The sequence below is a fragment of the Colias croceus genome, chromosome 8 (assembly GCF_905220415.1).
Source record: "Colias croceus chromosome 8, ilColCroc2.1".
Lineage (NCBI taxonomy): Eukaryota > Metazoa > Arthropoda > Insecta > Lepidoptera > Pieridae > Colias > Colias croceus.
The window spans coordinates 7165255-7189686 of NC_059544.1; the positions used below are offsets into that span (position 1 = coordinate 7165255).

Below are 24432 nucleotides of genomic sequence, written 5' to 3' on the forward strand. Positions count from 1 at the left end.
AGATGCCTACTTAGGAGAATACCTACTTAGGTACCTACATTGCCCATTTGCATCTCTTATACCTGCATATACTAAAATAATATTTTTTGATAATAATGCTTTTAAAACCTATTAACTCGATTTATTTGCTGACGCCAGTGAATTTGGTGAAATGATGGAGACTCTAGATAATATAATTAATGCATTGAAACATCAATCGAATTATTCATTTATTTGTGGATTGTTTGTAGTTATGACGTATGTTTATAGCAGTATGCGGTAAGAAAATTAATGAACATCGGATTCAAATTGACAGCGTTGTGATGAATAAATGTGGGTACATGATTTATTGTTTGTGATATTCAGTAGTAAACATATTGTAAATTATTGTATGGCTTTGCTTTCACTTCAGTTTCTTCAGAAATAATAACAGCTACACAAGAGCGTGTTATCAATTTATACGTAGTTACTTTTGTTTTTTGTTAGTACATAGGTAGATACATTAGTAAGAATGTAGATAAATATAAACTATAATAAAAAGCAAGACAGAAAAGACGAACACTTCAATATCGTAAAAGGCGTCTTGTTCTACAGGTTTGCAAAATAATTTTGGCTTCAGCACTTGATTTGCCACTAATACAAGATATCAATATGCTTCGTATGACACGGCTGATGATGGCAGTTGTAGTTGGAATGATTTTCTTCAACAATACGGCTTGTGCATACAAACAATGTCCACCAGAAGTGTTGAAATCCCTTCCATACATTGTAGATCATGCGGTGTGGAGAAGTTGGAATCAGGCCCTTATCTTTACTCCTAAAATTGAAACTGGTAAGTATGGCGTTAAACTTTAGTAGATTTTGTTAAAGGCTTTATTCTAATCGATTACACTTTTGATTACCCCCTTAATAATATACCCCCCCCTTTTTAATAATTGCCTATAGTACCTAGATAATATCTAATGTGTGCTCATTTTTTAAATCACTTTTTGTTTTTATGTAGGTATTCAATGGGGATCGAAATTCGACAAATAAATTCTGAAACAACAAATAAATGCTGTTAAAATATCAAATAAGATTTAAAATGATTGAGTACAAATAGATATTGCATAATGTTGCTTTGTCGGCAGTCATAACCATCAGAATCAGCAATAACTTTAAATAATATTGCTGGTTACATCATAGCTGGGTGTTTTAGGGTCAAAGTGTCAGTTATTCATTTTCTTTGTATTGGGAATTTACGAAGGCAGAAATTCTGGGAAATTCCTTTCTATGATGGACAAATGATTGATATTTTTTACATAATATCTACGGCAATAACCTACCGATCTTTCCAACTTTTGCCATGCCGGAAAACAATCGTTCGGTCCGTCTTTAACATATTATATATGTAACACCGCGTTAGAAATTAGAATAATTGAGTGATTTGTATTTCCTTCTATAAAAATTCAAATTGTGTCTTTGAACAACCGATTTTGGTGTCGGTCACTGTCGGTCCTCTAGAGTCCAAGGCCTATGTATAAAGTTATCGAATGAATTAAAAATATTCTAAAATGTTTCTCTACAATTCTAAAATATACTTAGTTTTGAAATTTTAAACGTATCTATTGAAATTCGCTATTATTCTTATGAAAGCTAAAAAGCAGATAGGTTTAATAAGTCGTAAACTATGATAACTGACTAACGATTAATTTTCTATTAATTCTGCGAAGGTTGTCAAAGAGCGATATTGCATTTGGTGAAATGCTTGGCAATCAATGGAGTGGCTTCAGCATTAAACGTGCGAACTATTCCGCGTGTACATATTAATATTGGTGTATTAATCTTATCACCGCATATGGTACAGAATACTACATCGGACTTAACTAAACTGATAAATCAGGTTTGTAGATTGGATACTTTTAATTTATTCGTGTAAAGTTCACTGTATCTGGATCTAACACAGCGAACCTACTATCTAAATTGAAGCGAAAAGCAAGACCTGCACGATTAAAATTACACCTTCATATTTAATTTAATTATTTGTTTATTTTTGAAAATACCAATAAATTTATGTAATTCATTCATTTAAAAGTGATATTATTATTTGCAGCTTAACGGTTGGAAATTAAACCATGCTTCAGCTGATTGGTTAATATCAGTGAGATCAGTAATCGACTTTAAGGAAATAAATAACGTATTAAATGTAACAGATTTGCGTTTCGATCAAAATATTCTCGTTTCATATTATTACAACACAGCTCGGAGTACTGGCAAGTTAAATGTCTGTAAAGATAATTTTATTTATCACAAATTTCCTCGTTCCAAAAATGTTAACGACGCAAATAGGAAATATAATAATACATGTCTTAATGAACACAACCAAACTTATAATTGCATTTATAATGAGTTTGAGAAAAATTATTACCGAACTTCGAAAAGGTACTTTAATATTGCCAGAAATAAGATATTAAAACGAAATGGTACTGCAATTCGACTATTACAATCCGGGAATGTTGGCGTTGATTATACAAGAACTTTCAAAGTGTTAAATGTAAGTGGAATGTCATTGCAAGGCTTTATTAAGTTATGGAGAGGAGCTCGTTATCCAAAACAACAAGGGATTCATGTTTTACAATTCTTCAAAATTAGATTGAATTCTACTTTATACGCTTCATACTTAGGTATGTATTTTGAATAAAAGCTACTAACTAGGTACTTTAAATATTTGTAAGCAGTATTACAACTATACAGTATACAGAATAAAATCATAAAATAAATAATAATTATTATGAAATAATATTTATCAAGAGAGATCTAATATAGTTACATAACTCTTTATTTATTCCTTTATTTATTTTTTATTAGTAGATATCTATTCTTTCAATATAATAAATATGATTAAAGCGAGGCGTAAAAAATAGAGAAGTTGCGGTACCTTAATAATATTATCTATAGGAGATGGTGGAAATACAAAAACTATTACAAATTCGATAGGTACAGGAAATATAATAAAGAAAAGCTCCTTATATATTAACGTCGTAGGACATTGGGATGGACAACAATCCATGGCACTAATGGAAATGCCGTATCCAGTGGAAGCTCGCAACTTTATGGGTGAAACGCTCATTGTTGGTCGACGTAATTGTTCTGTCGATGATAATTCAGCGCTGGACGAAGAGAATGCCTCAGCGCCAGAACTGTTAAACGATTTGCTTTTCTTTTTAACAGTTAAGATGAACGGAACGTGAGTTTTAGCGAGTTTTTTTTATTACGTGTCCTTTCGATCATTTGTGTTTTATTTTTATATATTTCATGTTTTGATCATTTTTTAATACGTTATCTATAGAAGGTAACAATATCATATGCAGATTATCATATGAGAATGAACAATTTATCTCAAATTGAATATTTGTTATTAAATGTATATGTTTATGTAAACAGGTCATTGACTCGATATTACAGTAAATTGGGATTCCGTACATATGAGGGGGTGTGGTCTGGCTTGCTTGGGGCGCTTCTTGACCGTTCTGTGGACATTGCTTTAGAACCCGTTACCGATCAACCCTCGCGTCAGCAAGATATGGACTTTATTTTTCCAATTGCTGAGACTATGTACGTATTGTTTTTATTAAAAATGCTTTATCATTGTCATGTCATACATATTGTGATGTATATTGCATGTATTTTAAAGGCTATTTTATTTAAATGTTCTTTACACTGAGTTAGTAATTCGTCATTGAAATTCATTTATCAAATATTCGGTTATTTGATGTACTTAGCGTTGGTAAACCTACTAATCAACTACTAAATAATATTTAAATTAGAGTAGATAGCTTAAGTCTAGAAATAGTTCTTCGGTGAAACTTAGGTTTTAACAAAAGTACTTTTTAATCACTAGATTTGTTCGCTCTTTTGGAATGTAGCTGGAATGAAAATAAACCAATTTGTCTGTCTCTATATAACAAAGTCTTCAATACATCTTCATTCATTAAGTTTTCCGTTTTCAGTTCATTTGTGTTACAATATTGCAATTTCAGGTACAACATCTACATTCGAAATCAGGAGACCTCCTCTGTGCGAGATATATTCCTGGCGCCATTCAGTCCACGTCTCATTATATGTGTTGTGGCAGTTGTAGTTATAGCCGCTATAGCCATAGTACTTGTATGTAAATTATCGAATAATAATCCGAAGAATAAATCTCATAAAATGAGCTGTACCGAGGCGCTCATTTGGTCAACGGGAATTCTTTGTCAACAAGGTTTGTGGATACGAATGGGTGTGTGTATTTATTTTCATTATTCATGCAGTATCTAATACATTATTATAATACTGCATTATACAAATGAAGATCTAATGTTCTTTTATTGCTATTATGAATCTTTGAAAAACAACCTATAAATATTGAAAACAAAACATAAGTAACACATATCATGATGAGTTGCATATAGAATAGATACCTACCTACGACTGCCATCCGCGACCAATCTAAACATCCTTTTCACGAAAATTTTGTTCTAATTACCGATTTCTCCAGGTGGTACACGGACACCATCGAACCCAGCGGCCAGTATTTTGCTGATCGTGTGTCTTTTCTTCGCGGTAGTGACGTATAATGCGTATGCGGCGTTTATTACATCAGTTTTATCTGTTCGCGTCGCAAATGTCGGCACAGTCGCTGATGTGTTGCAGTCACCTAATATGAAAATTGGATACATACGAAACGGGGCAGATCAAACATATTTGATGGTAGAGATATTTATCATAAATATTTGTTCCTAACGGAAGCTTTTAAACGGTTATTTTGCAAAAGAAAATCAATTTTTTCGTGACCCTGATAGCTTTGATAGGTGTCTGTAAAGATTAAAAATAATTGAAAGAAGGAAAGTCTTATTTTGTTTTCTTGTGAAATAATTTCAAATAGCGCAAATTAACTCGGTCCTATTATTCTAGGAGGTAGCAACGTTGACAAGTGAGCATTTTAGTATAGTTGGTTCTTTGATATGCTGTTCCTCTTGCTATTTCGGTTACAGTCCGGGCTGTCTGGCTGGCCGCAGTGGTTGCGTTTATTAGTGCGCATCTTATCTGCACAGGAAAATATCCTTAATTTAAAGTCATTTTTTTACGCATAATTTTTAATCTTTTGCCTTTAGATAGATCCATTAGACATACATTTTTTATTGCAAGACGTTTTTTTCGTTGTTAAATAGGTGCCAGACGCAATTTTTATTTCAAAATAATTAAAATATCATCGAAATAAGTGAAATTCCATCAACATGAGTCCCCGTGAAGGATAAGTAATCACTGTGTTACATATACTATATATAATATTCATTTTACTATTTACAATTTTTTGCAACAATCTACCATGGTGCCTCCTTTTCCCAACGAACCTCAAATAGGACGTTAAATGTAAACTTGATAAAAACCAAATACATATCATCAAATTCATATTAATACCCAAAAGTGTAATAAATATGAAAGCATCTATTAAAGATATTAGTTTACTGATTATTTAATATAAGTATTAAAAAAGGATAGTATAATATAAGTAATAAAGTTATTAGTTGCTTATTTTTTAAGCGGACTCATGTTGATGTAATTTCACTTATTTCGATGACATTTTAATTATTTTAAATAAAAAATTGCGTATGGCACCCATTTAACAACGAATAAAACGTCTTGCAATAAAAAAAATATGTCTGATGGATCTATCTAAAGGCAAAAGATTAAAAATTACGCGTTAAAAAATGACTAAAGTTAAGTATATCTTCCTGTGCAGATAAGATGCGCACTAATAAACGCAACCACTACCGCCAGCCAGATAGCCCGGATTGTAACCGAAATAGCAAGAGAAACAGCATATCAAAAACCCAACTATACTAAAATGACTTTTTTTAAAACGTTGGTAGCTCCCGTACCATATAATTAATTTCTGAAGACGTTTATTGTTGTTGTTTTTTGTTCACTTAAATTATAAATAAACACAGTGTTGTTTTATGAATATCTTATTATATTTATAGTCTCTAAAATAGTTTCTACTTATCGAGCTTCCTCCTATTAAAAGACTCGATTGAGATTATAGTTAGTAGAAAATGGAATTATTGAAAACGCCGTAATAACGTTTATCTTATTCCAGTCTACGAAAGATGTGCAACTGAATGCGTTTTACATACGTGGGTATTCGGAAGCAGAGAACCTAGTATCGTCAGCAGAAGAGGGTCTGGCGCGTGCTGCGAGCCAGGATTACGCCTTCTTTGCGGAACAACGCTCTGCACGATCTACTCTTACGTAATTAAACATATTTAAATGCTACATACGTCACATATTTACTTATACATCTAGACACATCTAGATTATTTCTAGATCTAGTTAATTTCGTACATTAGATTAATTTATTACAAGTGATGCCCTATTTTTGCTCACCCACAACATTTACTTATATTTCCTGTCATTATTATAGCCTATAGGGTTGCCTGCATTGCCTGGTAAGTGGCCGCTACCTATCGATAAGGCCGCCCTTTGCTGTTTCTGTTAAGTCTTGTCTTTATTTTATGTTAAATACATTCCAAAGCAATAAAGCATATTCATTTATTCATTAATAATTTACGTAGAATGAGATTTGCTATTCATAGAAATTTTTAGATTTGTTAATATTCACGATAAAACTTTACTGAAAGATGTTCCGAATTTGCTTTTTGTTATATTTAAGTAGACAATTATAGTTAGTTAAATGGTAACCAATTCTAATCTACTTTGAATATAAGTCAGTGTTTTGACAGACTGGTAGCCAAGATTGAGTTATGTTTCAGAAGTAGGTATCCAAAAATTTAAATATTGCTTACAGTAAATATACACATGTTATGAAACTTTGATACCTATTTTTATGATAAAAGAAACAAAACTTAAAGGCGAATTGAAATCCTCCACTATGTTGGAAGTCGGTAAAAAGATAACATATTAATTTCAGATCGCTCAGTCAAGCCCGTGGTCGCTGCGCTTTACGCGAATTACCAGTACATTCCACACGATCTCAACTGTCCTTCCCATTGCCAAGGAGATCACCGTATTCAAAACCTATACTTGTCAGGTAATGTTTCCTGAAAAGCGCATTTGTATCTCTATTAAATAGACTATAGTATAAAATATACGAGAGCTCTTAGAAGCCCATAATGTAGCCCTATTGCAAAACCTATACCTATACCTTTATTTGGGAGACATTCATTTTTATTAAAATACCAAAACCTAATGAACCTACTTTGTGAGATAGAACGGTTCATAAAAAAGGAAATTAATATTTGAATTCCTTTCAAAAACGTAACTACTACTTATACAACGGCATCCTCGAATTATTTTGTTCAATTATTATCAGTGCTGTGAACTTAAAGCCCGGTCAATGTATTCTCCTGAACTGGCGGAATTTATCTCGAAGTCAAATCTCTAAAATTACAAATTATTACTTAAAATAATACGCGTGTTTAATTTTTTTAAATAACGCTTTGTTTTGCTTTCAATTACTTAATTATTAATGAGTTGCTTATATACCATTCCAATACATACTCTAAAATTAGTACATATGAGGATACTGAGTATCTACATAACTAGGGTCAATGTACCACTAGCTGACCAAGCACCAATACATGACCAAAATTCAAATATACGCGCCAATTAAGAAAATACGGCAGCCCCAGATGATAGTTTATTGCATAAATTCTATAATGCAACATCATCTATAAAATAAAAACAAGCCTTGCTGCTATTGATCAGAAATATTGACATTTTTTCAACACGAAGATGTAATCAAGTAGGTGCCCCGTAAGTAATCACATTTTTTACTAAGAGTTTTTTATCGGGAGTTGATTAGGAAATCTTAATTTATCTTGAATGCAATCGATTACTCTTTATATGTCTTGTTATAGGCATAATGTTGAGCCATTCTGTTATAGACTTTCGGCTTCATTTTTGGCATGAACAGTTTTTCATGATTTTTAGCGGCCTGGTTATCTTTTGGAGCAACAAAAACAATTTTGTCGCCTATTGTTGACCAGTATGGTCAGCTCTTGGTTCTTTATATTTTGCTAAGAAAGACTTGCTTTTTTTGTGCTTATACCTAATTTATCAAACCATATAAGCCGTCTAAGTCCTATTCCAACACCAACAATGCATCTCGAATCAACATCAACTTCAGTCAGTCATTTCCTTGAACCTCCTTCGCCCAAATTAGTAGATTTAATAACTAAAATGCAACAGCAAATAAGCCCAGCAAACAATTTTGGCAAACATTTAATATGGCCTTCTGATTCTCCGTTAAAAAAGAAGACTGAACGCTTGCCCTTTGCTACAACTTCCAAGAAATGGCAAGACTACTGGGTGTCGAAGGAAAAAGAGAAAGAAGAAAAGATTGTATGGTACGTAGGTATACTTAGTCATTAAGGATTAATAACAGTATTGTAAGAATGATTTATAACATTTAATAAAATAAACTTCAATATAAATACAGACTTTTTTTATTTATTAAACAAAACTAATGTTCGAAGAAGCACATTTTGTCCATTTTGAAAATGGTCAACTTTTAGAGCAATGATGGTCAGATATTGGTGATCAGTGGTCAGGTATTGGTACTTTTAGCAGAAGTAACTTTCAGAGTAGTTTTCATAAAACCTTTAAAGGTTATCAAATTGATACTAAGAACAATAGTTGCAGTGTCTATTCAATTATCTGTGTCCCAAAAATAACATTGAACGTAAAACAAATAACCCGTTTTTTATATATAGCTAAAGATAAAACCGCTTAGATGGTCAACTAGTGGTACATCAACCCTACATTAATGTTTAATGAAACCTCAATGAATAGTGGATTCGATCTCATGAACTTGTATTGTGCAGTAACGCGTGGGAACACGTGTGAGAGAGTTTCATTCATACTTAATTACGTATTTAAAACGGTCTGTGTAGGGAAAATAGTTTGTTACACTTATGATTATTGCAGTAAGAAACAGGTATCTTAGAATCTATTGTAAAAGTATAAATTGTATCACTAGCTGTATGGTACCTTACTATAAATAAATAACAAATAAATAAATAAAACGATTGGTGTGACTATTAATCAATTTCTTTAGATTATTATTGGTGGAAAGCCGATATAAGCTGGCTCCCGATATAAGCTCCCGGGGGTCTTAAGTAGGTACGGGTAAAACGTTGAGTTCTGTCTACAAATCATAATATAAATCATATTTACATCATGGAATGGTCATTTATCCTAACTGTGTTAAAAATATAATATGTATTTACAATTTTTTTCGTTAATTTAACTTAGATTTTGTCTCCCGATGTGTATTTACTAGGTATTTAGATACCATATTATTATGTTTCTAAATTGATTACTTTCTTGTTAAGCCTGCTTCAGTTACGTAGTAGTGGAACTCTCTCGAAACTGGCTGCTACGTTAGTTCCAGCTATGCCAGAATGTGCTCCTCCATCTGGTTTCGCTTCAGCAAGAGCAGCTGACGTCAGGACGGCCTTTCTTGTTATCATTACTGGATTAATTGCTGCTCTTTTAGTCGGTATGTCGGAAATAACTAACATACTAAATTTGAAAATTCAGGTCTATATAATATTTATTATAGTTATATAATCTATATAGGTATTATTTAAGATTCTTTATCTAGAGCAAATCAATTCTATACATAATAATATACATAATGTTTTTGAATGTGACTGTAAATTGATCATTCGTATTCCTTACTCTCAAATTTTATTAAACGCACGTACAATGATAAATTGGTTTTATATACCATATTGAAACCCTTTTCCTTTTGTATGGACAAACCATAATAGCATTCAGAGGTAAATTTTATGAGAAACGCAATGATTTCAGTTATACTCAATAAGTGTGCTACATTGAAGAAACTTTGACGCATGAAATCATAATATTAAATAAAAATTATTATCAGTTTTCGCCGAAAATATGTATTTACGGAGATTTCTAAATTGTTACAGGTATTGGGGAATATTGTTGGAAGAATCGGAAACAAAATAGGATAGCATTAAACAAATGTTATTATCGTTTCTGGAATTTACTTTGGTAGGTGTTTTAATTATTGACTCTTGAATGCAGGATATTATATCAATAAATGTACCGATTATTATAAGGAGTGTCTAAGATTGTTGATGTGTTAAAGATAATGAATATTAACTTAATTTATAAATAAAAAAACATACGTAGACAACAAGTCTTTGTACTAGATATTATATTTAAACAAAGTTTCTAAATAACATAATTTAATTAATCTATTGTTCTAGTTATTTCTTTAGAAAGTGATCTTCGGCGAGCGTTTGCGCCTTGATGGCTTCTTCGATACATTCGGGAATCGATTTTTTCGTTCTGACAGATTCTGCCATAGCCACTTGTAGGGTGTGAGGCTCTAATGTTATTAAATTTGTAGCAAGACCCATAGCCGCGTAAATTCTTATAAACGCCGTGGAACATCCAGTACCTGGAAAATTTGTGTTGAGACCGTGAATTTGTGTTTCGTTAATAAATGAAGTGAAAGCTAATTTTATATATTGTTTTTTACTCGTGAAATGGAGTGATGTACCTAATGTTTACATCACATCTACATACAGCTGAAGAGTTTGTTTGAACGTGCTAATCTCGGTAACTACTGGTCCGATTTGAAAAATTATTTTAGTGTTAGATAGCCCATTTATCGAGGAAGGCTATAGGCTATAACTATACATATATATCATCTCGCTAAGACCAACAGAATCGGAGCACTAATATGTCGATCAATTTAGTGTACGATGTCATAACATTACCACTATCAATGTGGAATCCATACTAATATTATAAATGCGAAAGTAACTCTGTCTGTCTGTCTGTCTGTTACTCAATCACGCCTAAACTACTGAACCAATTTGCATGAAATTTGGTATGGAGATATTTTGATACCCGAGAAAGGACATAGGCTACCTTTTATTGCGAAATATGTACCACGGGCGAAGCCGGGGCGGACCTCTAGTACACTATATGTTTTATGGAAATGAATGATTTTCTCACCGTAAGTTCCGAACTCGCCAGACTTGTAGTCCTTTGGGTATATGTAGTGGTAATGAGGCCAGAAAGTTCGGTTGATTATGAACACACTGTTGCTATCCGGGGGATATCTGTGGGAAATAATTATTCAAATGTTAATTACACGGAAAAGTTTAAATCACGAGGAACGTGTACTTTTCATCTGTTTGAAGACGTTCATGTTAATTTGGTATAAAGCTTTATCGTTGCTCTAATTTATCAATTGTCTCCATTGAAATGATTTAAAGTGAATTGCGAATTGAAGTAATAAGCTAGGTCCAAACAAAACTCAAATATTTCGTATGAAATTGAATATAAAGTTTTTAAACTTCACTTATAACCTATTTTCTTGATTAAACAAATCATCGTACATCATTTTATGTATACCTACTTTACATTTTTTATAAGTAGACGCCGCTAGAAAACAATGTCCTCCCTCGTAATATTATAAGGGTAGACATTGTTTCAGATTTCTAGCTTTACAAATATGTATTTCCAATTATAATATTTTGATGTATATTATCTAGTTGCAAATTGATACGACCCTTCACAGTCAAGGCAGTAAAGGGTAGGCGATTAAAGTTCATTGTTGTGATGTCATTTTACTAAATTATCATACATGGGTCGGGATATAATATAAGATATTAATATTAAATACATTTCCACTTACTTCTCACCCTCTTGAAGTCCCCAGAGAGCCACTCCACTTTCAACTAACCATGAAGCGTGTAACACGATACAGTATCTTAAAAATCCAATAACGAATATTGAACTCAAAATGCTGTCATCCCAATATTCAAGAGGTGCATTCAAAGGTAACAGCAGGAATATTATTGCGTATAATATCCAGTAAAACCTGAAAAGTGTACAAATTAAATATTTCACGCCGACACTTAAGTGTTGTTAGTAATGAAAATAAAATGAAGTGAGGAAGTATAAAGTATCAAAGGTAAGACGATATTAGGCTTTGACTCATTCGTTTTATTAAGAAGGCATAACAGATACAATGAGCGCCATTTAATTATGGTTTATTTCTATGACAATAACGGTTTCCAATTAGCACCTTCATGAATGTGCAATAGCTTTAAGTACATAAATAAGTAATGATTAAATACCTTTTTTGAAACATAACGACGCAATCCTTCTCAATGTCAGACATGTCTATGGAATCTTTCAGCGCAATCTGGTATTCGCTGAGTTTTCGTAGTCTGGTGAAGAAATGGGCGTACAGGAATCCATGGCTGTGATCGAACGGGTCACCGTCCGTCTTGAAGTGAGCGTGATGTAGTCTATGTTGTTGTACCCAATCATATATGGAACCCTGTTAAAGAAAAAATTGTGTATTTTTCTTACATTTATATTCGTGTTTTTCCTTCCCTCTCACATCTTATGAGCCCTTAGTATGAGGCTATTACAATAGATGTTTATTTTTATTAGTTATCTTTATTCGGCCGCTGTTAAAATAAATAGGCTGATTTAATTTGTTTTTATAAGATAAATATAAATGTATGATCTTTCAACCTATCACAAGACACTAAAAATATAATTTTCCAAAAACATTTTTACATGGTTTTGGGAAAATTATATTTTTACAGTTTCTTGTGTACTATAAACTTTAGGTGTTGGGGAAGTTACAGGTATAACATAACAAGAATAAATACGAACGAATCTATAAATTTCTAAAGATTTGTGAAGAGTGCTTTTCCACAAGAGGATATAAACTGGAATGCGGGTGGATCGCGGATATTAATATTATGTTATATTTGAGGAACGAAGTTTATGGAATTTGTTTTTAAGTCAACAAAAAGTATAACTTATAAAGAAAATATTTTGACTCGACGGGTTTTTGGTAAAGTAAGTAGTTAGTCTTATCTAAACGGAATAAAGATAACAGAACCAATTTAGATATTTTGTATTTACTTATAAGTATTCTATACATTAAGTATGTATATCGTAATAAGCATGTACTTATTATTTTTAATAATTTTATTGTTGCTGTTGAGCTTTATTGTAGAGTTGTGAAAATTTGTAAACAAATATTATTTCATGTAAATGATGAACTCTAAGAACTCATAAGTAATTGTACTTTACAAAAGCTTTACAAATTCATTCATTACAAATTTTCAAGCATTAAGTGATCATACCTATATGAAATGCTAGAGCGTCAATTTGATTATGTATTAACTATTATCTTGTAAAAAATAAAGTTGGTAAGTATTTAGGTACATATAAGTGCGGTATTTTGGGGCATAATTATTAATGTGGGACGCAATATAACTTTCAAAAAATAAAGCATTATGTTTTTACTTTTTATAAAAAAAAAAATACAGCGCAATGTCTTACTTATAAGTTATAACATTCCTAAGAATAATTACTTTAAATAATTATTTATTTAATTAAACCTCCTACTTAACAATCCTTACTTATTGTCACGTTTATTTTAATTTATGTATATAGATTTTCGGATCACAGTTCAACGTAATTGATAAAACGAAAATACGCGAATTCACGGTTGAAAGTCCTTTCGAGTAAGCGTGGATAACCTCATCGTCACTTCAAGAACGGAAGGTTGAACGGAACTAGCCTTTAATAATATTTATTTAGAGGTCAACCCCTTATTATTTGACATTAACATTCACTGGTTTCCTCAATTTTGGACGATATTTTAACGATTCAGTTAAAGGATATTGACTTCTCCAAAGTTGGTTTCCACGAATAATAAACGTACAGTATAAATTATAAAGTAAACAAAAAAATCTTACCTGACCAACCAGAGTTTGGAATAACATAAGAACTATTCTTAATTCTGTGCTTGCTGTGTATGTAGCATGTGCCCAGAGCCTGTGAGCTCCTGTCGTCACTCCTAATATCGCAATTGATATCAATGTCACGACTAAAAAAATTAAATGTGCTATTATAAGGATCAGAGGCACACCTTATTCATAACTAATTAATATTATCTTGGATAAAGAACAAGAACATTTCTATTAAGTTAAAGCGACGGATAATTTTCGAGATCCAAATAAACAACTTGAAGATTATGAGATAATGAAATTATTTATCAGATTCTTAAAATCTGATTATCCTACTATCTACTATCTTTCCCAAAGCTGGGGTATTTTCTTGAATATAAATAAAAGGATTTCAAATTTAATTATTGTGACTATAAATACTTACATAATATAATTGTCAGTAATTTGGCTTCTGTGAACAAGATCCATGTTCCATACAAGGAGAGGAGATGAATGTGTATAAAGAAGAGGACTGTGGGCCAGTCTGCCTCCCTGGACTTGCTCAGCTTCGTCACATCGGGTCCTTGCCGCGTTTCCGTCATTGTTTGCGTCATAACTTTAATTAAATAAGTAATATAACTTTGAATCTATTATACATAATACATTAAGAATTAAGATACCAACGCTAAAATACCAATTTGCTATTATTGCAATTGAATCAAAACATAAATTTGGTACTCTATAAATTTTATTATTTTTATTGAGTACATTTAAGATTATTTTGAAATTGAATACGGCTACCAAAAATAATTACAGGGCTGTTTTTATATAATGATATCCTTCTCTAAAGTTAAATAGTTCTCAGTAATAAGCATTTAGAGAATTCAAAGGCACACAATTTAATTTACTATACTTACTAGTTTTAGTTTTATATTATACATAATCTAGCTTCATTTGGAGGATCGTCGACTAAGAGGATTTTTAATTCTTAATCTAGGACAGACATAAATGAAAATGTTTGAATATTTGAAACTATTGAAATTGTAAAGAAGAAACAAATAGAATAGGACTTTTAAAAACGGATAATACTGTAGACGAAATACCAGAATTTCTGCAACGAGATAAAAATGTACCAGGTAAGTACTGATTTTAGAAATTAAAAATTTCTCTAAACACAACACTATCTAATAAGAATTGTAAGTAGCTTTAACTGAATACAATAAATTCTCGGTGAAGGTAAGACTTAATGCAAATTGTACACGACAATTAATTAAAAGAATTGAAAAGTTAGATACACGTCGATAGAATTTAAAATGCACATCTTCATAAACTATTCAATAACAACAGAATTGATGCCTCACTTATTGTAGTGATGTTGAAACAATCCACAAATATTGGCACAATTTAATACGCACTCATTGTGTTTGTAATATTTTCACTGATCACAACATGAGCGTGTATGCAGCCGCTGGAGTTGGGTGCAACTGAATATCAATGATATTGCATTTTTATTCTCAGTAAGGTAACAATGTCGGAAAAAAAGCATAATAACTGTCTCTAACCAATGTAATGAAAAGGTTGTCACAGAAACAATGATTGATTTTAATGCTTGTCGGCATTTAATGCCAGGTTAAAATAGGGATCTTATTGGAGCTCTTGGCTTTGATTTTTACCTTGAAGGTAACTTACATAATTGTTATGATTGTTTCCTCGAGTAAGTGAGAATCTTAATGCATTGAATCCGAGCGGATTTATATCATTTTTTTGATAATTAGTGAACATTTCTGTTATATCTGTGTTAGTGCGTTGTTGGTTTTGTCTGGCAAGACCTAAGACTTATTTTCTCTTATATCTCCGAAAATTTAATGATGACTATTTGAATTCAGTCTTTGATGTTGCTGAAATTGTTTCCTGATAATGACCTTTGATATATCAATAAATAAAATTCGAATACCGACTTGTTTAACTTCGATGTTATGTCAAATAGGTTCATATCTGATATCACCATTGGGTTTCGTGAAACCGCCTTTGCACACATAATTGAATTTTTCGTGTAAGCATATCGGAAAGAGAAGGTATAGATAATACCTACGTTGTACGTGGAAACGTTAAGAACTCTATTAAATAACCGGAAGTCAGTATCTTAAGTATACATTTTATTATAAAAAATACAATTAATGTTCAGTCTGCTTTTGTTTTATATGAAACACGATGACAAATAAAATTATACAGGCACGTCGTGTTAGTTACGCACATTATGTATATTTCGTAATTTTATCCGTACCTACGTATCCAGGAACATTATGTTCGATTCTTTTAATTTAACGTTTCACTTTAGATATTTTAGATTACGTTGCGTTGACCTGAATGAAGGACTCGTAAATTATTATTTAATGATATTTATATCCAACATACACTTATTGTGCATACATTGATGTTATTTGATACCTTCATTATATTGCTTTTTAAAAAGATACTCAATTGAAAGGCGCTTCCTATATAATTATAATTTAGAACGGTCCTATATATATAAACTGTATCGGATTGAAATCTGTAATTGAAAAATATTTTATACTTCTATAATTCTATTCTATTATAAATTATATTTATTTTATATACAACTTAACTCTACAAGTAAAATTGTTTTACTCAGTATAAGTGTTTTAAAGGAAATGTCTATCTCTTTTTATTTAAACATTAGTTTAATAATGCGACATTACAACTATTCTAAACGATTCCAACAAGACACCCGTAGACGGGAGCGTCTAAAGGTTTCTTGGGGTCAATGTAAAGTATTGTATGTTAATGTTAAATTGAATATTTTAGTGCGGACATCACAAAAAAGTTACATTTAAAATAAAGACGAACGAAAAAAACATAGGCATGAATTAATCAATTAAGTGCGAACAGCTCAAATGGATTTTTAAATTATGTAATACATTGTAGAACGAAGTATTAGGTACCAATGTTTTGATGCAAAAATTATGATAACAGAAGAAATAATATCGAGAGTAAACAATAATCAAATTAAGATTCATCGTTTTAAAATAATATCGTATATTTTCTAAGTTTTATTGATTTATAAACAACCTTTCCTTTGCTTTAGTCTGAGAGAAGAAAAGTATAATAATTTCTTGTTAAGTTTAACATTGAACGAGTAGAGTCAGACGTCCTTGTTCAGAAATAATTGAGACCAAGTTGTAATTTATAGCGTATTTATGAGAAACAACTTAGGTACAACCACAACTTATGAAAACTATATTAAAATTTGATAAGTGAATTTGTCATTAGGTACCTACATGTAGTAAGTAATATTTGACTCAAAATTAATTAAAATTGTGACCTAGTATTAGAAATGCTTTTGATAATTATATACTAGTTACTATTTAGTTTTTTAAATTCAAAGTAAATATAATCATAAATTAATCTGCATATTATGAATTCGATAAAATGCAGTGGTTGTATTAGTTACTAGCTGTTGCCCGCGACTTCGTCCGCGATTAGGTCGTTTTTCGTCATTCGTTGTTTAAAAAAAATACGTGACACTTTATTTTAAAATTTTCTTAATTATTGTCTCTTATAAAATTTAACTACATTAAAATTGAACACTCTGATAAGAAAATCTTAAAATCTGAAGAAAACATGAATGTGGTTTAAATTCTACATTACTTAGTATCAAATAATAATCTAAATTAAATGTAGATTAACAGTTTGAGCACACCATTATAGAATATGTACCTAAGTATTAAATTACGTTAGTTTACATAGTAACTTTACTAAAAACACGATGACTATCTTTCGCGCTCGATACCACAAACAAAGCATGCTTGTGGTACGTGGCCCGCGTCACTTGACCCCCATCTGGATCCATGATGATGATTCCATCCTGAAGATGATTCAGAAGATGATTCTGAAGATGATTCAGAAGATGATTCTGAAGATGATCCAGGATGATTCCATCCTGAAGATGATTTCTTTTGCCTGGAAGAAATCACCGTCGCCTAACAAATATAATGTGTTTTCTTATAAAACCGTTACATAATTTATTTTATCTACTTAAATAATGAAAACATATTATTTAAAATGATTAAAAATAAATAAATGAAGCAACTACGATTCAAAGAAAACATCTTTTTCAGTGTGAAAATGCTCTAAGCAATCCTGGATGATGAACTGTATATCATGTACCTACTCTGATCCCAGTACGGTCGGTACGTCGATAGCCATAACAATAAATATTATAATCAGATAACCGCAAAGTCAAAATAAAAACATTACTTGTAAAGTTGTGAGTGCAAAATTTACGTTTCATTTGGCAATAACATTTTTTTCGGTACTAAAACGTAGTAGTTTGATATGTGGTTGGCTGCCCCTCCTCTCCATCCTGAAAAATATCCTCCAAAATTTCCCGAGATACTTCCAATGATTGAACCATTGGACGTTGGACATTAACTTCAGTCAAAAATTGACGAAGCGGATGATTACTAATTTCCACTTAATCCTCGCTGCTACTGTCTTTATCATCAAATCATCAATTTTCAAGTGGTGTAGTAAAAATATCAGCAGAAATCGTCTTCCAAAGGCGATATAATTTTATTAGCATTGAATAAAAAAATCAAAAGTTAACTGTAAATCTATAAAAAAAGCTACTTACAAATAAAATTTTATCAAAAACTTCTGTTCCCAATGCACCTCAAAATAATAAAAGAATCATTCATTTCATTTCATTTCAATAAATACCTGTAAGTAACAACTTACCTTTTGTGGGAACGCATGATGGTGAAAATTCACAAAACACGAAGATTGCATTTGATATTTTTGGTTTTATGGCATTCAATTGCTTTATAAATATCACTACATAGTATAAAAAAGTCGCTTTCTGTGTCCCTATGTCCCTATGTCCCTTTGTATGCTTAAATCTTTAAAACTTCGCAACAGATTTTGATGCGGTTTTTTTAATAGATAGACTGATTCAAGAGGAAGGTTTTAGTACATAATTTATTAGGTTTTAGACAAAGCGGACGAAGCCGCGGGCGGTAAGCTAGTAAATTTATAAAACACGAAGATTTTAAAAATTGTAACTAATGAACACAACAATATATTATTATACTCTTTGGAACACAATCATTAGATTAACTGTAGATAATGGTGTCTATTTTTACTTAAAATAATAAACATCTAAGTACCCTCACTTTAAAAAAAATGTAGTTTATTATTTACACGAAATATATCTTATAGGAAACGGAAGATATGGGTTAAAGAGTTAAATAAATAAATAACATAATTATATTTAAATTATTAATTTTTAACATTGTGTTCAGTAGTGTTAACATGTAAATTGATTTGATTTTTACGAAATCTCATAGATGGCGCTGTTACAAAATTAACATTATACAACTTACATTCTTTAAGCTATGTTTCTCTTCCCAAGTTTCTTAAATGGCATAATTTTTATAGTGTCAATCTAGATATTGTCAAACAACATTTATATATGCGTCATTTGATTATTAATTTCCAATAGTTAACGTGTAAATTGATTTGATTTTTATAACATTTAATAGATGGCGCTGTTTCTAATTTGTCTTTATACTACTAAATTCATTAAACTGTTTCTCTGCCCAAATTACGTAAATGACATAGTTTTTATTTTGTAAAGCTAGATAATAGCATGGCTTACTCGAAACCAACATTTAAACATGAGTCTTTAGATTGTACGCTGTCGTAATACACGGAATACGTAAGAAAAATAAAGGTTCACAGCTCCTCCCCCGTAGATGATAGCTTGATAATATGTAGCCTATAGTCTCACCCGACCTGTTAGTAATATTCATGCAAAATTTGAAGTCAATCTATGCAGTACTTTTCGAGATTAGCTCGGACAAACATACAGACAAACAGACAAACAGACAAACAGACAAACAGACAAAAATTCTAAAAACTATGTTTTTGGCTTCTATATCGATTATAGATCACGGCCCAGGTATTCTTTAAAAAAAATATTCAATGTACAGTTTTGACTTTCCTACGATTTTATTATATGTATAGATATTCCTGAAATTTTGACTGAATATACTTAAATGTAAAATTGTTGTAACATAACGTAAACATGATGCTTCCGGATAAATAATATCTTACACAAACAAAATTGGTAAATCAGTTATTATTACTCAATATCGGCCATGGACGCTTATCAATTAAATTTCCCTTTCATTATCTTTATAACATTAGCGTTTTTCATATAAGCGACATGTTAAATGTGTAATTCAATACAATTCATAAATACGAAGATAAGAAGTCAAATTTTCTAGTATTTATTGATAGATTAATTATTATTTATTATGTTAAGTAATTTCTGGCTTTTGCCTTTCGCGAACTCTATTACGACCGCGACGGTAGAGTTTTAAAGTGCACATTTGCAAATTGAATGTAAGTAATCCAGGTGACGCAATGTACCTAATGTAATTAATAAAAATTTATTGTTATTCTGTGGAAATTTATATACTTTATATTTAAATGAGTCAGTGTTTTAATAAGTAATAAATTATTATTATTTACTCGTACTTCGTTAGCATTCACTACGGATAGGGTACAGGGTGTTATGATTAGTGTTGGTAATTTACTATGAGACAGAGGAAAGTTCAAGTATGTTTTATTTATTTATTTATTTATTTATTTATTTATTTCATAACAACAAGTAATTAACAGGTGTAAAACCCAAAGCATTACATGTTTAGTTTAAAATAAAATATTAAAATAGGATAAGTTTACAATTTTCATTAATTATCGACTTAAGAATTTAAAAACATTCGATTTATACGTATTTAAGGACGTATTAAATAAATCTGTCTCGGGTAGCAGAGCGAGCAAGTCGTTTACCAATTTTACCGAGCGCACCAAGGGGGCGTTACGGCCAGACACAGTTCTTACACCTTGCTGGACGGCAAGGAAATCACGACCCCGACGTAGTCCCAACCCAGAAGGAGCCGCTACACTATAAATGAACTTTGGAGGAATTTTAAAAGAAATTCGTTCAAGACTAAATGGGTTATCTATACCACCATTTAGCACCTGATAAACGTGTACTAATAAAATGTATTTTCGCCTCGATTCCAGACTGAAAAAGCCTGTCATACCGTACACATACAGAGATGGGTACATGTATGGATAGTATCCATACATCTGTCTAAATACATATCTACAAAACTTCTTTTGGATTTTTTCTAACATAAGGATATATTTTTTTTCATGTGAATCCCAGATAATACAATTATATTCTAAGCAACTTCGAACGTATGCCTGGTAAAGAGAAATAGTACATTTTATGTCAGAAAAATTATTGCCAGTTCGAATTATAAAACCGAGCGTTTTAAAAGACTTATTGCATATATTAACGATATGCTCCTTAAATTGTAACCGAGAAGAAAAAGTAACTCCTAGATCTTTAATTGTTGTAACGCGCTGTAGACACTGTCCACCTAAATAATATGTGTAATCGATTGGCGTTCGAGACCTCGAGTAGCTCATTATTTTGCATTTACCAATATTAAAATATAAGCGGTTTTCTACACCCCATTCCAAAACAGACTCAATGTCACGCTGCAAAGCCTGGTATTGGGTATGATTATTTACTCCCATATAAATTTTGAGGTCATCTGCGAACATTAAGCACTGAGCGCTGCTAACAACATTCGGTAAATCATTAATTAAAATTAAAAACTGGGTCGGTCCCAGTGTCGATCCTTGACTTATTCCTGATTTAGTGGAATAAATATGTGACTTATGATTACCAATTTGAACATATTGCAAACGATCTTTTAAATAATTCGCAAAAAATTGCAAAAGTTTAGGACAGAACCCGAATGAGGCAAGTTTGTTTAAAAGGATATCGTTATCTATTTTGTCGAAAGCTTTTTGGAAATCAAAATAAGCGACGTCTACCTGCTGGTTTTCATCCAGGCATGTATTGACATAAGTAACAAAATTTAAATGATTAGTTACAGTTGACCGCTTAGACCTAAACCCATGCTGACAATCACTTAAGTAAGTACCAATCTGATTTTTGATGCGATTATCTACCAGCATCTCAAATAATTTTCCAAATGTTGAGAGAACAGCAATTGGTCTATGATTTGTTACATCACAATTATTGCTATCTTTTGCTACGGGCGTGACGCGAGAAACTTTCCATGCGGTAGGATAGACATTATTTTGCATAGACAAATTAAATAAATACAACAACGGTTTTACAAATATAGATATACAATCCTTTATCAAAAAAGGTGGAACACCATCTGGACCGGTAGATGAATGTGGCTTTAACCGTCTAGCTACTTTGTATAAATCTTTAGATATGAATTCATCTATACTCACATGTAAAGAACTATTACTTTCTGAATGGAAATGTTTCCCAGCTTCCTCAGCATTTAACCTCGGAGTGTCTTTTAAAAATACTGAACTAAAGTAATCTGCAAATGAATCAACAGCATTTTGCCCTTTTATAATCCACCCCTTAGAAGACATTACGTCATACTGTCTGTGAGTAATATTTAAGCTCATATTATGAACGATCATGTAAGATTCATGTTTAACACATACATACTTTACTTGCGGTAATTTGTTTAGGAGAAATACCTACTAGTTCATGTAAAGTCGTATGCAAAGCCTAGTCTAGAACCGTAGGATAGTTCTCTGGCGTAATTATTAATTTAAATGTTTATACAACTTTCTTACTTTGATATGATTTTAAAAGATTATTGATTGGTACAGAAAATGATGAATATTTTGAATCAGTGTTTTGACGACTTCTATATGAATTATATTTGAATAATGGACAATACCATAATAATTATACCTATGCTAATAGGGTAGATCAAGAAACTATATTTAAAAGCGCACCCGATTATGTGTATGTTACATTTATACTAACTAAAATTAGTAGTAATACCTTACTATACAGGGTGTAATCGTTAAGTGTGCACAAGCGATTATTCCGTAACTATTGCAGATACCAAAAAACTTTAAACTGATATCGAAAGTACTTAACCTAATGAGTAAAATAGCCATAATAAATTTTTAAAAATAAAACGAGAAATATCCGAAAATGTTACATTAAACGCTCCCATACATTTTATTTCCCATACATTTTGTATTCATAGCAGATTTTCGAAGTGATGTCCTCATTGTGCAATACAATGAGGAGCTCTATTTACAGTTTCTAAATGAACTTCCCTTCAAATTTGCGAAGTAATTAAAGCAGAAAACCAAAAAAAGAAAGAAAAAGCTAAAATCTTTCATATTAAATCTACTAGGTTGATCCAAAAGTAATGATAATTGGGTATTTCCTGTGCACATAAAAATATAAAATAAATGTTTTTTGCTTGCTCATGTATTCACTAAGTAATCACAAAAAAATCTTATCAACAGGCCACGTTTCCAATTATTTACATTAATTTCCCGACGAAAAGAAGAAACAACGATTCGACATGTAGAGGGTAAATTTCTAAATTTTTAATGATATCAGGATAATTTTTTGTCACGTTTTGTGATCATGGACGTTACCCGAGTTCACCATGTTTATGCTGAAACCAAAAAACAATCAATGTCCTGGATGCGAGCTTACAAAGTGACGATGAAGAAATTCAAAGTGAAAATCAGTAGGTTAGATTAAAGCGGTAGTTTTTTGGGACGCTGAAGGAATAATTATGGTAGAATATTTTAAAAAGGTAGCCACTTTATTGGGCTCTTACTAAACAGACCAAATTAAAAGATTGCGGTAGGTTAGTAAGGAAACGAGACATGGCAAACTGCGGACCTGAACGCTGTTTCACCAAGACAACGCACCAGATCACAAAGCGTCAGTTGCGATGGCTGCCATTCAAAAATCGGCATTCCAAATGCTTGAACACCTACCCTATTTTTTAGATCTAGCTCCTATTTACTTTTATCTCTTTCCTCGGCACAAGAAACACTTTCTTAGCAATAAATTATTTTAAGACGACAGCGAAGTGATGGCCGCGTGGAGGGGTTTTTGTGGATGAACTCAGTTTTTTTTTAAGTTTAGGAAAAAAAATATTGAAGTATATTTTCTAGTTAGAAGACTGTCTAGAGAACTTCATAATTATTATAACTGTAATGACCTTGTTTAATATTGATTATCATTACTTTTGGATCAACCCATGTACATGGGATATTCGTATCTCATACTAAATGTATGGGAGGGTTTCAAGTTAATTTTTTAGATATTTCTCGTTTTATTTTTAAAAATTTATTATAACCATTTTACTCATTAGGTTAAATACTTTCGATATCAGTTTAAAGTTTTTTGATATCTGTAATAGTTACGAAATAATCGCCTGTGCACACTTAACGATTACACCCTGTATATGGCTAGCCTTGCCCTAAGGCTAGTCGGGGAATGTACTAGTCTATTTCTAAACTTTATATCCAACGAAGATAATAAAAAAGTAGAAGAATATAAATTGTACAAGTCATTCTCGGGGGAGACAAGCATTTACATATTTATTTATATTATTAATTATATTAAAATATAGGTAATATACATACCGACGTGTAGAACGGTGCGACCTCCTCCTGCTAATAAAGCAATTCGATGACTGGACGGATTGATCAAACTGTTTTGTTATAATTTTACATATTCATGCTTTCG

General features: G+C 31.4%; 2 protein-coding genes across 5 annotated transcripts; one reads left to right on the plus strand and one right to left on the minus strand.

Moving 5' to 3' along the window:
* The first annotated feature begins 413 nt into the window (after nucleotides 1-413).
* On the plus strand, nucleotides 414-10264 carry LOC123693987 (glutamate receptor 2-like). 2 transcript variants are annotated; one of them, XM_045639273.1, is made up of 11 exons: nucleotides 414-811; nucleotides 1692-1861; nucleotides 2072-2642; nucleotides 3004-3205; nucleotides 3403-3573; nucleotides 3999-4222; nucleotides 4499-4710; nucleotides 6101-6252; nucleotides 6932-7051; nucleotides 9357-9523; nucleotides 9960-10264. In XM_045639273.1, exons 1-11 carry the CDS (start codon nucleotides 631-633, stop codon nucleotides 10046-10048), a joined length of 2259 nt encoding a protein of 752 aa, XP_045495229.1. In that variant the 5' UTR covers nucleotides 414-630; the 3' UTR covers nucleotides 10049-10264. The 2 variants fall into 2 exon arrangements, with proteins under 2 accessions (XP_045495229.1, XP_045495230.1); XM_045639274.1 differs by having other exon boundaries at nucleotides 3424-3573.
* LOC123694002 (acyl-CoA Delta-9 desaturase) lies at nucleotides 10183-24432 on the minus strand. 3 transcript variants are annotated; one of them, XM_045639297.1, is made up of 7 exons: nucleotides 24330-24432; nucleotides 14212-14382; nucleotides 13797-13927; nucleotides 12150-12355; nucleotides 11705-11890; nucleotides 11020-11126; nucleotides 10183-10456 (listed from the first exon to the last, which is right to left on the minus strand). In XM_045639297.1, exons 2-7 carry the CDS (start codon nucleotides 14378-14380, stop codon nucleotides 10263-10265), a joined length of 993 nt encoding a protein of 330 aa, XP_045495253.1. In that variant the 5' UTR covers nucleotides 14381-14382; nucleotides 24330-24432; the 3' UTR covers nucleotides 10183-10262. The 3 variants fall into 3 exon arrangements, with proteins under 3 accessions (XP_045495253.1, XP_045495251.1, XP_045495252.1); XM_045639295.1 differs by lacking the exon at nucleotides 24330-24432 and adding an exon at nucleotides 15182-15302; XM_045639296.1 differs by lacking the exon at nucleotides 24330-24432 and adding an exon at nucleotides 15128-15288.

Excerpts from the sequence above, each read along its gene's own strand:
- LOC123693987 (XM_045639273.1), top strand. The coding sequence starts at position 631 with ATGCTTCGTATGACACGGCTGATGATGGCAGTTGTAGTTGGAATGATT. Across the intron at positions 6,253-6,931 it reads TCTGCACGATCTACTCTTAC|ATCGCTCAGTCAAGCCCGTG; the intron begins GTAATTAAACAT and ends TATTAATTTCAG. Across the intron at positions 9,524-9,959 it reads AATTGCTGCTCTTTTAGTCG|GTATTGGGGAATATTGTTGG; the intron begins GTATGTCGGAAA and ends AAATTGTTACAG.
- LOC123694002 (XM_045639295.1), bottom strand. Across the intron at positions 13,928-14,211 it reads ATTACTGACAATTATATTAT|TCGTGACATTGATATCAATT; the intron begins GTAAGTATTTAT and ends TAATTTTTTTAG. Across the intron at positions 11,891-12,149 it reads GTCGTTATGTTTCAAAAAAG|GTTTTACTGGATATTATACG; the intron begins GTATTTAATCAT and ends TACACTTTTCAG.